The sequence below is a fragment of the Danio aesculapii genome, chromosome 1 (assembly GCF_903798145.1).
Source record: "Danio aesculapii chromosome 1, fDanAes4.1, whole genome shotgun sequence".
Classification (NCBI taxonomy): Eukaryota; Metazoa; Chordata; class Actinopteri; order Cypriniformes; family Danionidae; genus Danio; species Danio aesculapii.
Window position 1 is genome coordinate 3,361,768 of NC_079435.1, and position 20,243 is coordinate 3,382,010.

Sequence of the window (20,243 nt, forward strand, 5' to 3'; positions counted from 1 at the left end):
GAGTAGCACTCAGTCCTCCTGCTTTTGTGAGGTGAATATTGTTAGTATCTCCGTCCCTGCAGCAGTCAGTCCTGTTTATGAGTGTGTGCTTTATAATGACACCTTCATCTGCACTGGTGCTCAGTACCGCATGTATTGCTATACAAAACTGCATTATTTCCATTACCAAAAAGGTCAATCCACATGCTGGAGTAATGATTGTTACTGTTTTGCTGATAAGGACACCTGTACATGCTATGGCAACACTCTGTCCTCCTGCTTCTGTGAAAATTACAACACCCCAATCCCTACAAATGTTAATGCACTGTCTGATGCTCAATGCAGGCTTTATAATGATAAACTCATCTGCACCGGTGCTCAGTACCGCATGCACTGCAACACAACAACACACGATTTCTACTATCAGAGATATCAGAACCAAGACCGATACCAGTGCACTGATAATTACTCTAACTGCATTGTTAATAAGGACACCTGTACATGCTACAGCAGCACTTGGTCCTCCTGTTTCTGTGAGACTTGCGGCAATGTTGCTGCTCTCACTACAGCAGTCAGTCCAGTCTATGACTGCGTGCTTTATAATAACCTCTACATCTGCACTGGTGCTCACTATCACATGTACTGCAACACAAATGTACACGATTTCCATTATTATAGATACCATCAACACTGTTTGAATAACTGCTGTGACTGTGTTGGTGATGCGAACAGCTGTACATGCTGGAGAAGCACTCGGTCCTCCTGCTTTTGTGAGATGAATAGCGTAAACATCTCCGTCCCTGCAGGAGTGAGTCCAGTCTCTGACTGTGTGCTTTATAAAGACACTTACATCTGCACTGGCGCTCAGTACCGCATGTTCTGCAACACAAGCATGCACTATTTCCTCAACCAGAGATATCGTTATCAAGCCCAATTGCAGTACTGCTGGAGTAATAACTGTAACTGTACTGGTAATAAGGACACATGTACGTGTTATTCTAGCACTTGGTCATCCTGCTTCTGTGAGACCTATGGAAATATCACTGCTCTCACTACTGCAGTCAGTCCAGTCTATGACTGTATGCTTTATAAAGACACCTACATCTGCAGTGGTGCTCGTTATCACATGTACTGCAACACAAGTATACATGATTTCCATTATAAAAGATACCATCACCACTGTTTGAATAGCGGCTGTAACTGTATTGGTAATAATAGCACCTGTTCATGCTCCTCTAGTGTGCCCTCCTCCTGCTACTGTACAGATCACAGCAAAAACATCTCCATCCTTGCTCGAGCTAGTCCAGTCTCTGACTGTGTGCTTTATAACGACACATACGTCTGCACTGGCTCTCAGTACCGCATGTTCTGCAACACAATCGCATATGATTTCCAGAAATATATCAATCAATACCAAAACAAATACACATGTGTTGGAAATAACTGTAATTGCATTGGAAATGGGGACACCTGTACATGCTCAAGCAGCACTCTGTCCTCCTGCTTCTGTGAGACGTATAACAGTAGCATTGCTTTAAATACTGCAGTCGGTCCAGTTTCTGACTGTGTGCTTTATAACGACTCTCTGACCTGCACTTCCACAGGTGAGTATGTTTCTACACTCACGCTTTGTGTTAGCATTTGATATGTTGCATTGATGCATTTCCTGATCTTCATTCCTGAATGTCTCACTGGCAGATCAATGTGGGGTAAGCATGATATTTCATTTGACTTAGTGACTATGTTTACATCCAGCAACCTTTTTGGCACATTTTGGAATATCGCATAAAAAAATAGCTATTGCGCAATAATTTTAAAAACCCAGAGGCAATGTGGGGTCAGATTGTACAGATTTATCAGGAATGGTGTGCTATGACTTCTATAATGGGTCGTTTTTTTTTTTTATTTTACTTAACGTTGAGTCAGACTTTGATGCATCATAGCACCAATTATTAATTTCATAGAAATATTGGATTTATGACATCTGGAGAGGTTAGCAGCCTAAAGGTTGATTTATACTTTTGCGTCAATGCTCCGGCGCAGCCTACACGTGGTCGCATAGCGCCCCCCGCCGTGGCCGTCGACGTTCAAAAACGTTAACTACACATCGCAACGACGCATAGCACAAGCTCTGTGTTTGGTCGGCTTGGTAGTGCTGACGAGTGTGGGTGGAGATGAGAGCCGCGAGAGCCCGATGGAGCGAGTGTGGAGTTCCGTAAAGGAGGTCTAGATGGAAACTGTTGTTTTGCGTTTACCTTATGATTAGAGCCGATTCCTGCCTAAAAATGAGTTTGAGCACTTGTACACTAAGGATGCACTCAGACAACAACACAGAGGAATATAAACACCTCACTGTCAGCTAGCGTTTCAGAAGTGTTATTGCAGAGCAACACAAACAGCACGCCGATCACTTCACGCAGAAGTATAAACCAGACGTAAGTAAGAACATACACCGCAAAACAGTAAATGTTACATTCCTCGGGCACTAGGACGTCCCAAAGTCTGCCATAGACTTCACATGGCTCGTTGCAACACATTCATCCCATTGTAAGGAATGTTTTTTTAACCACAGTAGTTCGAATTGTGGTTCTGGTACAAACTGTACATGATGGTAAAAAAACTGTACATTCTAGTCAAACCATCCTTCTGCAATCTTATACCAAAATTGAAATAAGGGCAGCATTAATAGCTAAAAATGTGGGAGAGCGTTGATATGTGATTGTATTGTAGTGCAATATGGAACAATTAAATGTTGATGTTAAATCAAATGTAATTCACAAATACTTGAAAATGAGATGATTTAATGACAATAATTCTCTATGGTTACATCTGAATTAATTACAAATAACTCTATAAAATGATTAAAAATGAAATGATAAAAACATATTATAATAATTGTAAATAGGCCTGATAGCATATAGTCTTATAGCAGTAGAGCCAGAGAAGAAGAGCAGAGCAGGAAATAAAGACATTGCAAAGTTTACCACCTATTTAGTATCTTTCTTGACCATGTGACCAAAGCCCAGACACTGATACATTCAAACTGACCAATCAACATGTGACCACATCGTAAAACCGTGGAACTGATAGCATAGACAGACTGCTATTATAATAGGCCTAGATGCATATCTTTGCATGGAAGTATCATACAGACATGGGGGTGGGCTCATTTGAATGGCATCCAACCACATTCAAGTAACCATGCCCATAGCAACAAAACAGAGTACCCTAGCAACAATTTATCAACAGCTATATCTCAGCATCAAAACATTTTAGAGATAAGTGTTATAACATGCTAGAAATGGTGTCAAGATTTAATCAAATATGTAAATGAGGCTAGTCTAGTAACAACCCAGTGTATCTCAGCAGCTGCCAAACAACCACTCAGATTACCCAAGCAACTGCAAAGCAACCACCAGCCTAGTATTACCTTAGTAACTGCTTAGTGATCACTCACATCACCCACCTAGCAACCAATTAAAACAGTATTGCATTTAACCTTGGAGATTTGCCACTTCAAACCCTACTTGCATTTTCTTCAGGAAATTCATTCATTCATTTTCTTTTCAGCTTAGTCCCTTTATTAATTTGGGGTCGCCACAGTGGAATGAACCGCCAGTTTATCCAGCACATGTTTCACTGAGCGGATGCCCTTCCAGTTGCAACCCATCACGGGGAAACATCTATACACACTCACTCATACTCCTACACTACGGACAATTCAGATTACCCAATTCACCTGTACCGCATACCTTTGGACTGTGGGGAAACCGGAGCACCCGAAGGAAACCCACGCAAACGTGGGGAGAACATGCAAACTCCACACAGAAATGCCAACTGACCCAGCAGAGGCTCGAACCAGCAACCTTCTTGTTGTGAAGCGACAACACTACCTACTGCGCCACCGCGTTGCCGTTCTTCAGGAAATGTACATATCTATTTATTCTATTTTTCTTCCCTCCAGAACTGTCTTGAGCATCTGTTTGCGCTTCCAAAGAGCGTCTCACGCCTCCAAAAGCCACCGCAAAGTCACCGTCTCCGTCTTCTAAGGCGCAACTCATTTATTAGAGGAGAAAAAACACCACAGTAGCTTTTCCCAATGCATGAAACTACATTTCTCTGACTGATATTTGGTGTCAGTTTATCAGGAAGTGGCTTCTGTGTTCTCTTTTGTTTCTCATTGGCTGGAAACGCTGCTTTAATCGCTAATATTTTATGCGATATTCCAGTTTGCACATAAATTTTTATTGCCATTTTTGGATGGAAACACAGCCATAGACTATCTATTTACTATTAACTTGAGTCTTATTCAAAAAGCTCATTTGTGATTTCAGTGTCAGACCTCTGGAGGATGTCATAACAATCTACTTGAGCAGATTGATGAGAATGCAGAGCTCCCACTCACCGTAAGCTTTAAATATCAAATCAGAGAACAATGGGGAATGCTGTACTTGAAGCGGTGTTCATAAGACTGTCCTGAATCCTTTGCAGACATGCCATGACACACATCATGAAAGTGAATGAGATTTTATGCATCCTTATGACATTAAGTTTCATTCGCTCAGTTAGGTCAATTTAAATGCAAACGTGACCATTTGAGATGTTTTTGTCATGACACATTGACATTACCAAGAAAACATAACTTGTCATAAATCTGGCATAAACATGATAGTCATGATGTCATTATAATTGTGTGGTCAATTGTATAACCGCATCCCTTCCTTGTTTGTTTTTCCATGATTTTGATTCCTTGTTCTCATCTTGATTTGTTGTCGCCTAGTCTTCCCTCTCGCCAGTATTTTTGACCATGTTTAGTGGATTACCTTTATGCTCCTATTTTGCTCCTGTTTTTGACCATTGCCTGTACGACCTTGCCTTTAATAAACTGCATTTGTATTCGCATGTCTGTTATGAAGCAGACACTGAAAACAGACATGTGGACCGAAATGCAGTTTATTAAAGGCAAGGTCGTACAGGCAATGGTCAAAAACAGGAGCAAAACAGGAGCATAAAGAAAACACGGCTGGTGATTACAACAGATATTAAATATCATTAAATATTAATGACGCTCTTTTATTATTCTATTGTTTTAATATTATTTAGATCTGTAATTGGCCAGGCCAGATAGATTGCAAGATGATAGATGGCCAGTCTGCCCCTGCTAATTAACATTAATAAATATTTAATAAATATATTACCAATTGTTTGTTCATGTAAGCAAATACATTAACTAACAATAACTAATGGACCATTGCTAAAGTGTTACTAAATATGCATCAGACACTATTATAATGGCCTCATGACAGTCATGTTTATGCTAGATTTATGACATGTCATGTTGTCTTGGTAATTTGTCATGACAAACACAGGTTATAGCATGCTTGGTCATGTAAAGTCATAACAAAGACATAACTGAGTGAATGACACTTGGTGAAAGTTGTCATTAGCATGTATTGACATTAGTATTCATGTACCGATAGGTCACATCCATTGGAGTCATCAAGTTTCATTCACTTCTATTGATTTTTATACATTAAAAGCAGCTCGTTCTGCTGCTTGATGTTGCAAACAGATTTATTCTTGTTATTATTATTCTACTATTTATGTATAGTCATGAACACACTTGTTTGTAGAGCAAACAGTTTGACCATTTTCTCTTATTCCTAGTCATTTCTCCAATAGGAAGCTGAATCAGAAGTTCTGAAACAATCGCAAAAAATGAGCAACATTGCAGAATGAGGTCAATAGAATCTCCTTCAAATGTATTACATGTGTTATGGTGTGATTGTAAAGGTGCCATGACAATCTTATGAACACTGCTTCAAGTAAAGTGTGACTTTTTTTTAGATTACAGAACAGTAACTGTTTTTACCTGGTCATTATTTTAGACGGTGACCAACATTTTGACTGTAGTCTTCAACGCTACAGAGAAGGTTTTAGATTCGCCATCATCATCCGAGCCAGCTGAGCTGGCTTCATTGGGAAACACTGTGTTAAAAGTCAGTGAGAAACTCATTTCTACCCTTGTGAAGCCGACAAACACAAGTGCTAGAGTCAGTTTTACTCTTAGCGCTGTAGGTAAGTGAACACAGTTTTTACATACTTATTTACTCTCTAAAATAGAGTCAGACTGCAGCAAATCCAGTTTAATTGTGTAGAGCTACAATTTTTTAAACAAGAGCGCTAATTATGTTAGATGTTATTAATGGTTATGTTAATGTTAGAGGTCAGAATTTTACATTTAGTCATTTAGCAGATGCTTTCGACCAAAGATACTGTTCTACAAAGACACTGTTAGTCAATGGCGGATTTAGGCATAGGCAATATGCGTGTTCACCCAGGGCGGCATCTTGTTTGGGGCAGCATGACCAACACCTCCCACTCCCTTCCCTCTCCGCTTTTCACTATCTTCTGAGAGAGAGAATGAAGAGTGCTTCAAGTGCTTCTACAGGTGGTTTGTCAAGCCCACTCACTTGTGTGAGGCACACTTCATTACTTAACAAAGTGTTTGTTTGTTTGTTTTATAATAACTGATTGTAAGAAAGTGTCTGGTGGAAATGTTAGCATAGGCTCATTCTGAAAACGTAGCCCTAAATACGCCTCTGGAGATCGCAAATTATGTAGCCAAAAGTACATACGGCTGCATTTCATCTTTGAAATGTACGCTATGAGGTGGTATGACACCATTCCTTTTCACGCTTACCAGCTGACCGCTTACCTCCGTATGGACAGTTTTCCTACTGTTACCAGTTTGTCCAGTGGCTCGCCGCGTACGTTGGTGAACTTGAGACGCAAAGAGGAATTGACCACGATGATGGAGTTTGAGTCTGGTAAAGAACAGTTCCAGAAAGCAAGACAAAAACAGAAGCCAAAAAAATAAAATAAACAAGTAAATAACAGATTGTGAATGTGGTAAACGTGGTAAAGAAAACGTGGTTGCTTTTCTGGATTGCTTTTGAAAACTGTCGGTTGGGTTTAGGGGAGGAGGGTTGGTCAGTCGATAGGTCAGTCAGTGGCCTCTGGTGCAGTTGCGACGTATATGGCGCTCTCCAGAAATGTATATAGTGGTACATTTGCAAAATGGGCCTGGGTTGGGAAATGTGCAAGAACTGGAGCAAGTTACCAATGTTAACATGTCAGAGAGATGAAAGAGTGTGTTTTCTACTGGTGGTTTGTCAAGCCCACTCACCTGTGTGAGGCACACTTGGAATTAATAATGTTTTGGGGTTGTCATATGGTAAGGTGGGGGAAATATTATTAGGTGATATCCTGCAAAACAACCAAGAGTGTTGAATAAACATTGTATTTATTCGTAATAGTAATTATTTTGATAATTACATGATTAATTAAACGGCTTTTGTTTTTCATCAGATGTAAAAATCTTCATGGTTGGGCCATCGGTCACTTTAGATGAAATCCCTCGACTGGACATGACAGATTCTTCTATGGATATTGATCTCATTGACATCGCCAACAACAACATTGGTATTTGAAATATTTTGGTGTGTCAGATATCAGATTTTTGCCACACAGAAAGCAAAAGTTTAGCTAAATTGTGCGTTTTTTCTTTTATAGTTTTGCTGTGAAAATATGCAAGGATTTACACATATTCATTCTTTATAGATTTTTTCACCTGGAGTACCATTGATGTCAGTTATTTATATAAAGAAAGCCCTGAAGGAAACTAGAGTTTACCCCTAAAGCCTGCTAGATCTCATTAGAAAATGAAACCAATTGTTTAAAAATAAATGCTGACTTGTCCATGATGTTTGATGACTATTTAAAGTTCCATCATTGATGGAAATGATGCAAAGCGTGCATGCTAATATGTGTGTGTGTGTGTGTGTGTGTGTGTGTGTGAGAGAGAGAGAGAGAGAGAGAGAGAGAGAGAGAGAGCTACATTAATGACAACAAATGCATATATACAATATATAGAAGTTTATCGATTGATAACTCATGTGGCCCAGTTCAAACATTAAAGGGCCACGAAACCGCCCACCCCCCCCTGTCTCAGCAGGGTGTTTTCACACCCCTAGTTTGGAAAAAGTCAGGAAAGTGGGTTTGTTTATCTCTGTTTAGGTGGGAGTGTTGTGGGAGGGAAAGAGGGAAGGTTTTGCATAAAAATGGGAGTTTCCGTTTGGGCACGCGCTGATTTTCACCGAGGCAAAACAACGCACAGATGCAGAGGAGAAAGACAGTGACTGTGTTTACATGGACATCAGAAATCAAATTACTTGCCAAATTATCAATCTGTGGACTTTAACTGCAGTTTGGAACTTTCACTTTCATTCAGGAACATTTCATGCATGCCCCTCATGCCAATCGAGATATATGAAGCAGGAACTGCCAGAAAGCTGTGAGTGTGTTGACTATCCTCTCACAAAATGCGGCAAAAATCCTACACGATCGTAATAGTTTGATTACGGTGTTTACATGTTTACACTCGAAGAGCAGCATTTACAGCGGATCTTTCAGTCCATAATATTGTAGTGAAATTAACGTACTGTAAACTTAGTAACTAAATCATTTTGACTAAGGTATGCCTTTAAACACTGAAAGAGTACTGCTGACGATACGAACTAACTTTGCTTGTAAATAAACAAACAAAGACCACTGATCGATCACTTACCAAATCTATAGAGACAGGACAATCAACACCAACTGGAGCCGCGTCTTTTTTAAAAGAAGACGAGCGGAAAATTCGTATTTCACCATTTCCAGATGCGAAAAGTTCTCGGGTAAAAATTTTCCTTACAAACGCATTTCTGTCGCGTGCACTGTAATCCACACGTGAGTCCAGCTGCGCTCTCAAAGCAGGGAAATGAAAACAAAAACTTTGTCGCAGCACATTTATGAACACAACACTGACGACCTGTGTCTCCAAATTCTTGTTCTTCCACTTGTTTTGGCAACACAACGTGGCGTCTCTCTGCTGTCTGAACACTGTAACAGGTAAAAACAGTGTTTGAAGCTATCATGCATATTTACAAAGTTGCACCACATACACAATAGAGTTCGCTGATTGGTTTAAACCAAGTTTTACTCATGAATTAATGCAGCACACTCAGAGACGTTATGATGCACTCACAGGTACAGACATCCACTCTCCATGCTGGAATTCACGCAAGTATCTAATCACCGTGACGCAGCTTCAAAAATTTGTTTCAAACATGAAGAACGAATTTGCTCGAAATAACACAAAAATAACACATTTTCACTTAATAGGGTGAAATATGTGTCCTAATAGTGTTTATAGCAGCGTGGGACAAATATATGACTGTCAACAGCTCAAAACATGTGTTTTGGTTTTCCGTGACCCTTTAAGGTTCAACCCAGGCTCATTCTGAGAACATAGTCCCGGGGACGTTTCTGGAGACCGCGAAATACGTCCCGGGAGGTACGTATTTGTGCAGTTTTTGTTTTCGCGAGTCCGCGAGAGGCCGCTGTGCGCGCTTTTTCCCGCGCCGTTCTCGCGTAAACCCGCTGGAGGCCGCTGTCGAACGACCTTCCGCCTGTCTGCCTGTCTTCATGACGGAATGATTGACCGTGCGACCGGCCAATCGGCTGACCCACCCTCCTCCGTCCCCAAACCCAACCAACGACGGTTCACAAAAGCCGTCCAGAAAAAGAAAAGCCCTCGTCTGATTTTTACCACGTTTTCGGATTTTGACCACATTCTCACCCTGTGACGAACTTGTTCGCTTCATTTTTTGGATTTTGTTTTTTTTTTTCTTACCTGATTTCTGGAACCGCTCTTCCCCGGACTCGAACCCGGTCGTCGTCGCCGTCATGGTCAGCCCCTCTCTGTGCCTCGAGTCCGCCAGAGTACACGAAGAGGTAACCGGACAAACTGGCTGCAGCGGGAAAGCCCTCCACACGGAGGCGAGCGGCCGGCTGGCAAGCGCCGAAGGGAACGGCGTCACACCGCCCCGCAGCGTTCGCTTAAAAAAATGAAATGCAGCCGCACGTACCCCCGGCTACGTATTTCGCGGTCTCCAGAAACGTCCCCGGGACTACGTTCTCAGAATGAGCCTGGGTTGTTAAGGTTGGGATAACGTTGTTGATAATGTTTTTGAATGAAAACTATACAGATTGCACTCTGTGGTGCAAAAAATCTGAATCAGTTTAAACAAAAATTGCAAACTCTGCAAAGTCTTCCAACATTAGCTTGATTTTGTGATAAATTCAGCAATCTGTAAATCCTGGAGAGCCTGATTACCACTAATCAATGTTTTTATTGGTAACACTTTATTTTGAGGGTCTGTTTGAGTATTAGTAGACTGTCTGCTTTATATCTGCTGATTCTGCTCCTTTAACAGACATTTAACTGACTATAAGAAACTTTGCAGGTACATGTCAACTTATACTAACACTAACCACAACCCCAACCTAACAGTCTACTTATAATCTAATGAGAATTAGTTGGCATGTAGATGCAATGTAACTTAAATTCAACAAACGGACCATCAAAATAAAGTGTGACCTTTTTATTTTTCATTTCTCTCCTTCAGGATCAGCTGCTGTTGCTATCTTGAGCTACACCACAATGGAGAATCTCCTGAAGCCCGACTTCTTCAACCCACAAAATAACATGATTAAAACCATGATGTCCACTGTGATCTCGGCTACTCTTCCCAAAACCACCAACACTGCGCTCACCAAACCGGTCAACTTCACCTTCAGACACATCAGAGTGAGAGACTGAAATGTGCCTATGTCCAATGTCAGCACTGTTCAACATCTGAAAACGGAAAATATTTACTGTCTCATAGGGAAGACGTGATGACGGATTAGATCCAAATTCAGCTTCAAGCATAGGTCAAACACCAGCAAACATAATAAAAGCGATCCGAATAAAAATGCGAAGGGTCAAGACAGGTGGCAAACAATAGTATCCAGGGCAGGGATCAACAAACTTGTTCCTGGAAGGCCGGTGTCCTGCAGATTTTAGCCCCAACCCTAATCAAACACACATGAACAAGCTAATCAAGCTCTTACTTGGTATACTTGAAACACCCAGGCAGGTGCGTTGAGGCAAGTTGGAGCTAAACCCTGCAGAGCATTGGACCTCCAGGAACGAGATTGGTGACCCCTGATCTAGGGAAAACAGGGAAAGAGCTTTATAATGCTGCTAACAAGACAACACTGATATGAGTGGAGTTTATATAAGTGTGTTAATGTCCTGAAGATGAGTGTGTAATAAGTGTAAGGATTAAGATGTGTAGTCCAGCTGCCAGGTACTCTCTAGTAAACTGTTGTCGCTAGAAGGGATACAACTACAGCTGATTAGTTAATGAGAATTATTATTCGGCTGTCTGGAATACTCACTTCTGATTGGTCAGTCGTAACATTCCAATGTATGTTATTCCCAAATAACAACCACTAAATAGCACAGATTCTTCTGGGAACTGAGAATAACCTTGACTGTCAATGAATATGTTCACATCCAAATACTTATATCCACATTCATATGTATCTGCTCATCTGCCATGGTTTTTGACTGTTTGATGATGTCTCGAGAATGAATATTATGTAGGTTAGTGTATACTCCATCAGCTGTTTTCGTTCCTGTCTGCTTTGTGTTTTTGACTGTTTGGCGCAATCTAGTGTCTGAATAATGCGCAGGTTAGTGTATACTCCATCAGCTGTTTTAGTTTCTGTCTGCTTTGTGTTTTTGACTGTTTGGCGCCATCTAGTGTCTGAATAATGCATAGGTTAGTGTATACTCCATCAGCTGTTTTAGTTTCTGTCATCTTTGTGTTTTTGACTGTTTGGCGCCATCTTGTGTCTGAATAATACACAGGTTAGTGTATACTCCATCAGCTGTTTTTGTCTGTTTGGCGCCATCTTGTGTCTGAATTATTGCACAGGTTAGTGTATAGTCCATCAGCTGTTTTCGTTCCTGTCTGCTTTGTGTTTTTGACTGTTTGGCGCCATCTTGTGTCTGAATAATGCTCAGGTTAGTGTATACACCATTTAGCTGTTTTAGTTTCTGTCAGCTTTGTGTTTTTGACTGTTTATAGTGTCTTGTGTCTGAATAATGTGCAGGTTAGTGTATACTCCATCAGCTGTTTTCGTTTCTGTCAGCTTTGTGTTTTTAACTGTTTGGCTCCATCTTGTGTCTGAATAATGCGCAGGTTAGTGTATACTCCATTTAGCTGTTTTAGTTTCTGTCAGCTTTGTGTTTTGGTCTGTTTGGCTCCATCTTGTGTCTGAATAGTGCACAGGTTAGTGTATACTCCATTTAGCTGTTTTCAGTTCTGTCAGCTTTGCATTTAATTAAAGAATTAATAACTATTATTGCTCAGAACAATGTTTTGTGTTTAAATATTGATGCTTTATGGCAAGTAGCAGTGTAATAAGTAGGATAAAGTACATCCAGGATGGTTGTATAGAACCGCAGAATAAACCCTTCTGTCTTATACAACTTTGACCCGCTTTGCGTTGGACTACTGATAAACCTGTCAGGTTTTATTCTGTGATAACAACCTCCTGGATGCACTTTATCCCTAACTTATTTTTATTGTTTATTAAACTACCTATTAAATAGTGTTTTATTAAGGTCAACCCCAACCCTAAACCCACCCTCTCACAGTGACATTAAAATAGTAATTACTGTTCTACAATGACACGTGAATTATGCTAAATTGATTTGCATGTCCGCCCTCACAGACTTAACCCGAGCACCCCACCATAACAATATTTATAATATTTTCTGCTTGGTTGTTCTTCTTTTTGCAGGAGTTTGACCCCAGAGGTTCTCTGTCCTGTGTGTACTGGAATATCAGTGAGTGGATTGTAGATGGTTGTTCTGTGTTAAACAACAACGGCAGCCACACTGTGTGTTCCTGTGTTCATCTGTCCACATTTGCTCTTGTGCAAACTAGCAGGCCTTCACCAGAGGTGAGTAAAAGAAAAAGTAATCAGTCATACACACATGAATGTTTTTTTTCCACCCATTGCAGTGTTTATTTTGCATAGTTTTTTAATTGTAAATGTGTACATGTGTTAATTTGATCATCAGCATGTCTCACCTGTTATTTATGAACTAATTTCGAGATGATTATGTTTGGCCATGGCTGGTCCCGCATTTAGCTAACACATGATTCACCAATCAGACGATTTCTAACTCACTATAAATAACCAGAGTACCTTACCTCAGTTAAGCTGCGATCGCACTGGACTTTTCTCTCTATAGACTTCCATTCATACAAACATGAATGCGTTAGACTGGTTCTCACAGAAAGTTCAAGCTTGGTGAACTCTGACGTTGGCACTGTAGACGAGCACTTAGTAAGCAGTTTAGCTATCACTATAATCTGTCATTAGCCGTTAATAAGTCGGGGGAGTTCATCGAGATCTACGTAAGCTCAAACTCCCCTCTCGCCTGCTTACGGAAGGTAGCCCAGGGCTCGAGAATCTTAAAAGTTCAGGGCTCTCATCCGGAAAAAAGCCAAGTGTGAAAACTTGAAGAATAATTTCCATCCAAAAATGGGCATTAGATTTATTCGCAAAACTGGCATGTTGCGTAAAATACTAGCAAATTAACAGCATTTTCATCCAATGAGTCAGAGTGAACAAATTCATCCCTTCCTGATAAACGGGAGCCAAATATCAGACAGAAAATGTAGTTTTGTGAGGTAGGAGAAGCCACTGTGAACCTTTCTTGTATTATTTTCTATAATTTTTCTACACTTTTTTGAAATTCGATATACAGTTGAAGTCAAAATTGTAAACCCCCCTGAATTATTAGCCCCCTATATATTTTTTCCCCAATTTCTGTTTAACGGAGAGATTTTTTTCAACACATTTCTAAACATAATAGTTTTAATAACTCATTTCTAATAACGGATTTATTTTATCTTTGTCATGATGACAGTAAATAATATTAGACTAGATATTCTTCAAGACACTTCTATACAGCTTAAAGTGACATTTAAAGGCTTAACTAGGTTAATTAGGGTAACTAGGCAGGTTAGGGTAATTAGGCAAGTTATTGTATAATGATGGTTTGTTCAGTAGACTATTGAAAAAATATATAGCTTAAAGAGGCTATGATATTTGAACTTAAAATGGTGTTTAAAAAATTAAAAACTGCTTTTATTCTCACCGAAATAAAACAAATAAGACTTTCTCTAGAAGAAAAAATATTATCAGACATACTGTGAAAATTTCCTTGCTCTGTTAAACATCATTTGGGAAATATTTAAAAAAGAAAACAAAATTCAAAGGGGGGCTAATGATTCTGACTTCAACTGTGTATATATACAGTATATATAATGCACATTTTGAAAAAGGTATGCACATCTTGTTCCCATTAAGCTCTTTTTTAATGCGATATTCCATAATGTGCTTAACAATATGTGAATGGAAATTATTGACATGATGTGATGATTTTAAATTGTTGATTTTGATATTGAAAGCTCTTCATGGCATAACTTCTACTTATTTTTGTAATTCAGTGGCTTCTTTTAACCTAACTCGGATTGCATTTTTAATTATAATTATCAGTGCTAAGGTTTGAGAAAAGCACTATAAAATTAAAATGTATTCCTCTCATCACAATGAGCACTGAGGAGCAGCACAGATCTGGCACTCATGTTATCTGATGTGTGTGTGTGTGTTTTGTTCTTTGTTCATTCCTTTCTCAGATCAACTCAATGAGTTTGGTGATTGTGATCATTGGACTGGCGTCTGCCATTTTGACCTTGTCAATCTTCACTTTGTGTTGTTGGCGTCCTCTGAAAGATCGCATATGTGGTCACTCTAGCTGTATCAGGCTGATTCCTAAAGGCTACAGCAGAGAAGAGTACGTTTGTTTGCTTGTTTTATTATTTGTTTATCGTCAAAGAGTGAAATAGATCAAGGCTTATGTGAAATCACAATGTTCCGTACTTTAAAGGGGACCTATTATGACCCATTTTTTAAGATGCCCCTAGAGTGTGTCTGTGAAGTTTAAGCTTAAACACTACACAAATAATGTTTTATATCTCTCTGAAACTGAACCTTTTAAACTTTGATCCTAATTGTGACATTTTGGTGACTGTCGCTTTAAATGTAAATGAGATGAGTGCAAACACAGATACAGGGACACTGGAGCATTTATAAGCCGCGAAGATCAGTATCGCTCATCTGTGTCTGCACTCAGTAAACATGAGTAAGCTGATGACCTTTACGGCCAATCACAGTCATTTCTGTTGAGCATGTGAACACAATGGCAAATCAGCGGTGTCTAAGAACGCGCTCAACAGTGCTTAAATGTTAGCGGGAAATTGCAGTTTTTATATTTTATTTCAATACCGAAAGTAAGTATTGTGACAAGTCTAATATAGTGAAAGAATCTTTTCATGAACTTGAGTCTGATAAACGGCATCTAAAACGTGTTTGGCTAAGAAAACATTAGCTAACTAGTGGCATTTCCCTTAACTTAGCTGAAAAAGAGGTCCAATATCCCTTTTTATTTATACTATCCATTCAGAACGGACTTTAGGGTCACTCAGAAAGCAGTGAAATTATACATTTGTGTCACTTTCTATTCACTGATTAGATATACAGCCAGGTACTCAACAGTAGGCAATCACAGATGTTGTTCCTGTGTCACTTCAGGCGATACCTCCGGGTTTCTTCCCACAACAGCCTCGCTTTTGCTTTTAAAATGGCGTGAAATCAGTCTATATGGTATATTAAACTTCAATTTACTGTGCAATTACAGTTTACTGTAATAAAAACTAAAATATACTACAGTATTTATTAGTTCACTATAGTTAACACTACAGTATGCTGGAGCATTCATTAACAAACAGTTGTAAATACTGTAATATATACAGTATGATACATTTTAGTATGGTTCAAAACACTAATATATTTTGCTTGTGAACTCTTCGCTAGTAATGTGACTGAAAACTATGTTTGCTAATGTTCTGATCCATTACTGTTTATGTAAAAAGATTAGACTAAAATGTAGTCAACAAGATAATAAATAAATAAGATTTATTCTTGCCATAATCCACTGTGTTGAGCTTATTTATTTTACATTGGCAAAATAAACGCTAATTCTGACCTCTGACCTCATTTAAAAATAAATAAAAACTATAAAAAATAAATAAATAAATAAATAAAAAAAATAATAAGAAAAAAAATAAATAAATAAATTAAATTATATATATATATATATATATATATATATATATATATATATATATATATATATATATATATATATAAATCTTCAAAACTATTTGGAATTAAAAAGATGAGATTAATTGATCATTTCCCGCTCTATAGGAAAACTATTTCATGTTTTTAGACAAACTTAAGTTATTAAAAAGCTTAACAATTCACATTACTTCGGATAATGCAAACCTGGGCATCTTTTATAAACCATGAAAAGTCAAAGTCGGCTATATTGTCAATTCAACCACATGTACAGGACATACAGAGAATAGAAATTGCATTACTCTCAGCCACTAGGTGCATAACAGATAATATTAATTCCAGTAGTAGATTTTGAAAAGAAATGACAGTAAATACAATTACACATATAATGTAATCTAAAAATATAAGTAAAATAAAAATTGTAAACAATACAATTACACTTAAGGGCACATGGCGAGGGGTGCAAACCAGAGTTGTGCAGATGCAAAACAGTATATAGTGCAAAAAACTTGTAAATATGATGAAGTGACAAGGTCTTAATAATATACAGGGATATATGATGCAGATGTGTGAGTTTCAGAGGTGAAATTGCTCTCATGAAGTCTCTAATCTTGTCTCGTTATTTGTGTGCAGGTTGAGCAGCACTACACAAAGTGCTTCAGATGTCTTTACTCTCAACTCCAACCCAACAGAGGCATCTACTGCAATAAAATATTAAACCCATGAAGCAAAATGACTACTGAATTAAGCAGGTTAAATGATATTCCTTAAAAAAATTATGTCTGCTGGTGATGAAATAAATATTACACAATATTAATCATTCTTTATTCTGTAAATTATATTATATAGAAGAATATTAAACAGTTTTTTTAATATTAAATCTGCCAATAATACTGATGTACATAAATTTTTGGATGGAGGGCAAAAATATATGTATAAGCCAACTAGAATAAAAAAAGCTCATTATGGAATAAATGCTAGTTAAAAAGGTAAAACCATCAGCTCAAATATTTAATAAATCTGTTAAACTACTTTTTTATTTAACTGTCGCTGCTTTAACTGCTAAAAACTGTTATATCTTGTTTATTAGATGCTCATTCCTGCATGTAATGTGTGTCGTATCTTATTGCTACATAGCTATTATAAACATACATGTATGGTGAAATGGAAAAGCCTTGTAAAGCCTTTTCAAATCATTGTAAAAAAGAAAAAAATTAATGTATGTAATCATAGTGGTTTATTAATGTTATTAATCCATATGTCTTATTTCTGTTGATTGAGTTTGGACTGCTGGCTTTTTCTGCCAGTGATCCCAATTTACTGCATATTACTTCATATATATATTCACATCCCTCATGCAAGATATAAATGTATTTTACTGAGGTAGGGTTGCAGGTTTGATGTTGTGGTGTTCATTTAAAACTATAGTGATGCCTTATTCAATGTTATAATGTTAAATTCATCTGTATTTTCAATCATGACTTGTTTTTTGCTTTTATTAAGGTCACATTTCAGTTTTCCTGAATTTTTTCATGTATTTTGTACCAAAATATCTTAATAAACAAAAAAATACTTAAAAAAATGTTTATAACTGAGATTCACAACATAAAAAAAGCTCTGTTTGTTGTGTTTTGCATTGTTCCCCATTGTTCCGGTTCACTCCAGTGCCAAACCTGTCACGAGTGTCTGTAAAAAGGTCCCAGAAGCAGAGGAGTTCAATTCAATATGTTTTTAAATGAATATGCAAAAGAAAAAGACTCAGCAACTCGAGCAATGGACCACAGGCAATACGTCAGAACATAGGATAAATTGCAATAAAAATTAACAGCACCACAGGAAAGAGAATATCAGGAGTGGGCTAAATTCGAATCAAAATAAAGTAAGTCTAGGTTCAGGCCTGGTTGTACAGGATAAGGAAATGAATCTCCAGGAGGGCAGGCCAAATCCAGGATGGCTCCAGAGAACTGGACAGACAACACAGGTGTAAAACAAACAACAGACTGACAAGAAAGAAACCCAACACTCTGGACTATGCAGAGTCACTGATTCGATCCAAGACCAACAACGAGATGATCCCAAGGTTTCCATATCCTGGACCAGGCCGAATCCTGAGCAGCTACTGTGGTGGTCATGGAAGAGTGGAGAACATGAGACTGATTCCTGTGACGCTCCAGAGACAGACGAGTCTTCGCTGAGGCCAGCTTCCAGCCTCCGCCACTAAGACTGCAGCTCTGTACAAGACGTTTGGCCAGCGGAGAAATTAAAATGATCGTGCCCAACTGAGCCTGGTTTCTCTCAAGGTTTTTTTTCTTCACTTCCGCCATTAGTGAAGTTTTTCCCTCTCCGCTGTCGCCACTGGCTTGCATGGTTCAGGATCTGTAGAGCTGCGCATCGTTGGATTTGCTCTTCAGTGTTTGGACTCTCAGTAGTGACTATTAAACCACACTGAACTGAGCTAAACTGAACTGAACTTAAACACTACAAACTGAACTACACTGTTCCTATTTACTGTGACCTTTTATGTGAAGCTGCTTTGACACAATCTACATTGTATAAGCGCTATACAAATAAAGGGGAATCTGGTAAGAAGAGAAACAAAACACACTCAGGTATAGTACCAGCAATCAGCAGGAATGAAAGGCAGGTGGCAGGAAACGAGTGAAGCTGCTTTCACACCGGACTTTTCTCCCCATAGACTTCCATTCATACGCATGCGAAAGCGTCAGACCGGAAACGCAAGTTCGTGTGACAAGTTTTGCAGTTTACTGCATTGAAAAGTTCAAGCTTGGTGGACCTGTGACATTGCATCACATGATTGCGTTAGACCTGTCGAAGACCAAAACATGGCCTCTCTAAACAGGAATTTAAAACATGGACCAATCGTTGTTTTTTTAATGTATAATCATCTTGTTTAATCCCGCCCCTTAATCCAGTGACTGTCTCCACCCCATTATTACCTTGTTAGCCCTTGAGTATATAAACTTCCCTGCCTGAGTCCTCCTTTCTCAGTTGTAGTTTTATTTTCTTTCTGCTCTGGACTTTGATGTTCTTGTGTTTGATTTCACTGAAGATCTACAGCATGTTAATCTGCTTCTCATCTCATATAATCTATGCAAAATCATAGCAAAGATTGAATTTCTCAATTTTAGGGGAATACCGCTGTTTAAAGAATGCTAAAAAATCCTCCTCTAGTTTTTTTGTATTTAAATTGCAACAGAAACATTTAATTGTATATCCACTTTTTGTGGAGGTACTGTAAATAAGAAGTGAAGCTGCAAAGCACACACATCTAATACAGCTTTTAATATTTGTCTAATGTAGTTATCTGTTCAGCTCACAATGCGGTCAAAAACCAATTCAAAACATTTCCATTCATCAAAATGAATATTCAGAAAATGTTCAAACCATTTATTTGTAGATTTTCATTGTGAGACTAAATATTTCAAGTTACATACTTTGTACTGAACACACCTCATTAAAGTAAAATTACAGGCTTTTTTGTCTTTGTACAGAAACATGTTCATTTAAACATCACAAGATTCATAACTGAAACATACACTAGTGCACATAGGTATGTAGGTAGATTAGGTTTCATTTTTAGGTTTTCCATTATTTATAATACTGTTTTAATTTACTGTAGAGGACAAGCTGTTTAGCTTTATGTAAAAATATTGCCTTTTCTTAACGAATACGGCCCAATGAATTATCTTGTCATCTTGGGGCCTTATTTTATCAAGTGGGTGATGTGCAGAGGTTAATATTTTGTATGATGCATTTTGTCTCAACCAATTTTCTTTCTTAGCGAATCAACTGTCTCAGCTAATCATCTTTATGAGCCAATTATCTGTCTCAGCTAATCATCTGTCTCAGCCAATCAAATGTCTCAGCCAATAAGCTGTTTCATCCAATCATGAGTCTCTGCCAATCATGTTTCTAAGTCAATAATCTGTCTCAGCCAATCAAATGTCTGAGCCAATTATCTGTCTCAGCCAATCAGCTGTTTTATCCAATGATCTGTCTTAGCCAATTATCTTTCCAAGCTAAACATCCATCTCAGCCAATCAATTGTTTCAGCCAATCATCGGTCTTAGTCAATCAAATGTCTCAGC

The 20,243-nt window shown here is 38.4% G+C and overlaps 1 protein-coding gene across 1 annotated transcript; it reads left to right on the forward strand.

The window, feature by feature from the left end:
- Positions 1–1,682: 1,682 nt before the first annotated feature.
- On the forward strand, positions 1,683–17,649 carry LOC130222972 (adhesion G protein-coupled receptor E3). Its single transcript, XM_056455619.1, has 8 exons — positions 1,683–1,688; positions 4,314–4,385; positions 5,868–6,057; positions 7,351–7,464; positions 10,491–10,672; positions 12,721–12,882; positions 14,631–14,788; positions 16,768–17,649. Exons 4-8 carry the CDS (start codon positions 7,365–7,367, stop codon positions 16,850–16,852), a joined length of 687 nt encoding a protein of 228 aa, XP_056311594.1. The 5' UTR covers positions 1,683–1,688; positions 4,314–4,385; positions 5,868–6,057; positions 7,351–7,364; the 3' UTR covers positions 16,853–17,649.
- Positions 17,650–20,243: the final 2,594 nt, after the last annotated feature.

Excerpts from the sequence above, each read along its gene's own strand:
- LOC130222972 (XM_056455619.1), top strand. The coding sequence starts at position 7,365 with ATGGTTGGGCCATCGGTCACTTTAGATGAAATCCCTCGACTGGACATG. Across the intron at positions 12,883-14,630 it reads CTAGCAGGCCTTCACCAGAG|ATCAACTCAATGAGTTTGGT; the intron begins GTGAGTAAAAGA and ends TTCCTTTCTCAG. Across the intron at positions 14,789-16,767 it reads AAAGGCTACAGCAGAGAAGA|GTTGAGCAGCACTACACAAA; the intron begins GTACGTTTGTTT and ends ATTTGTGTGCAG.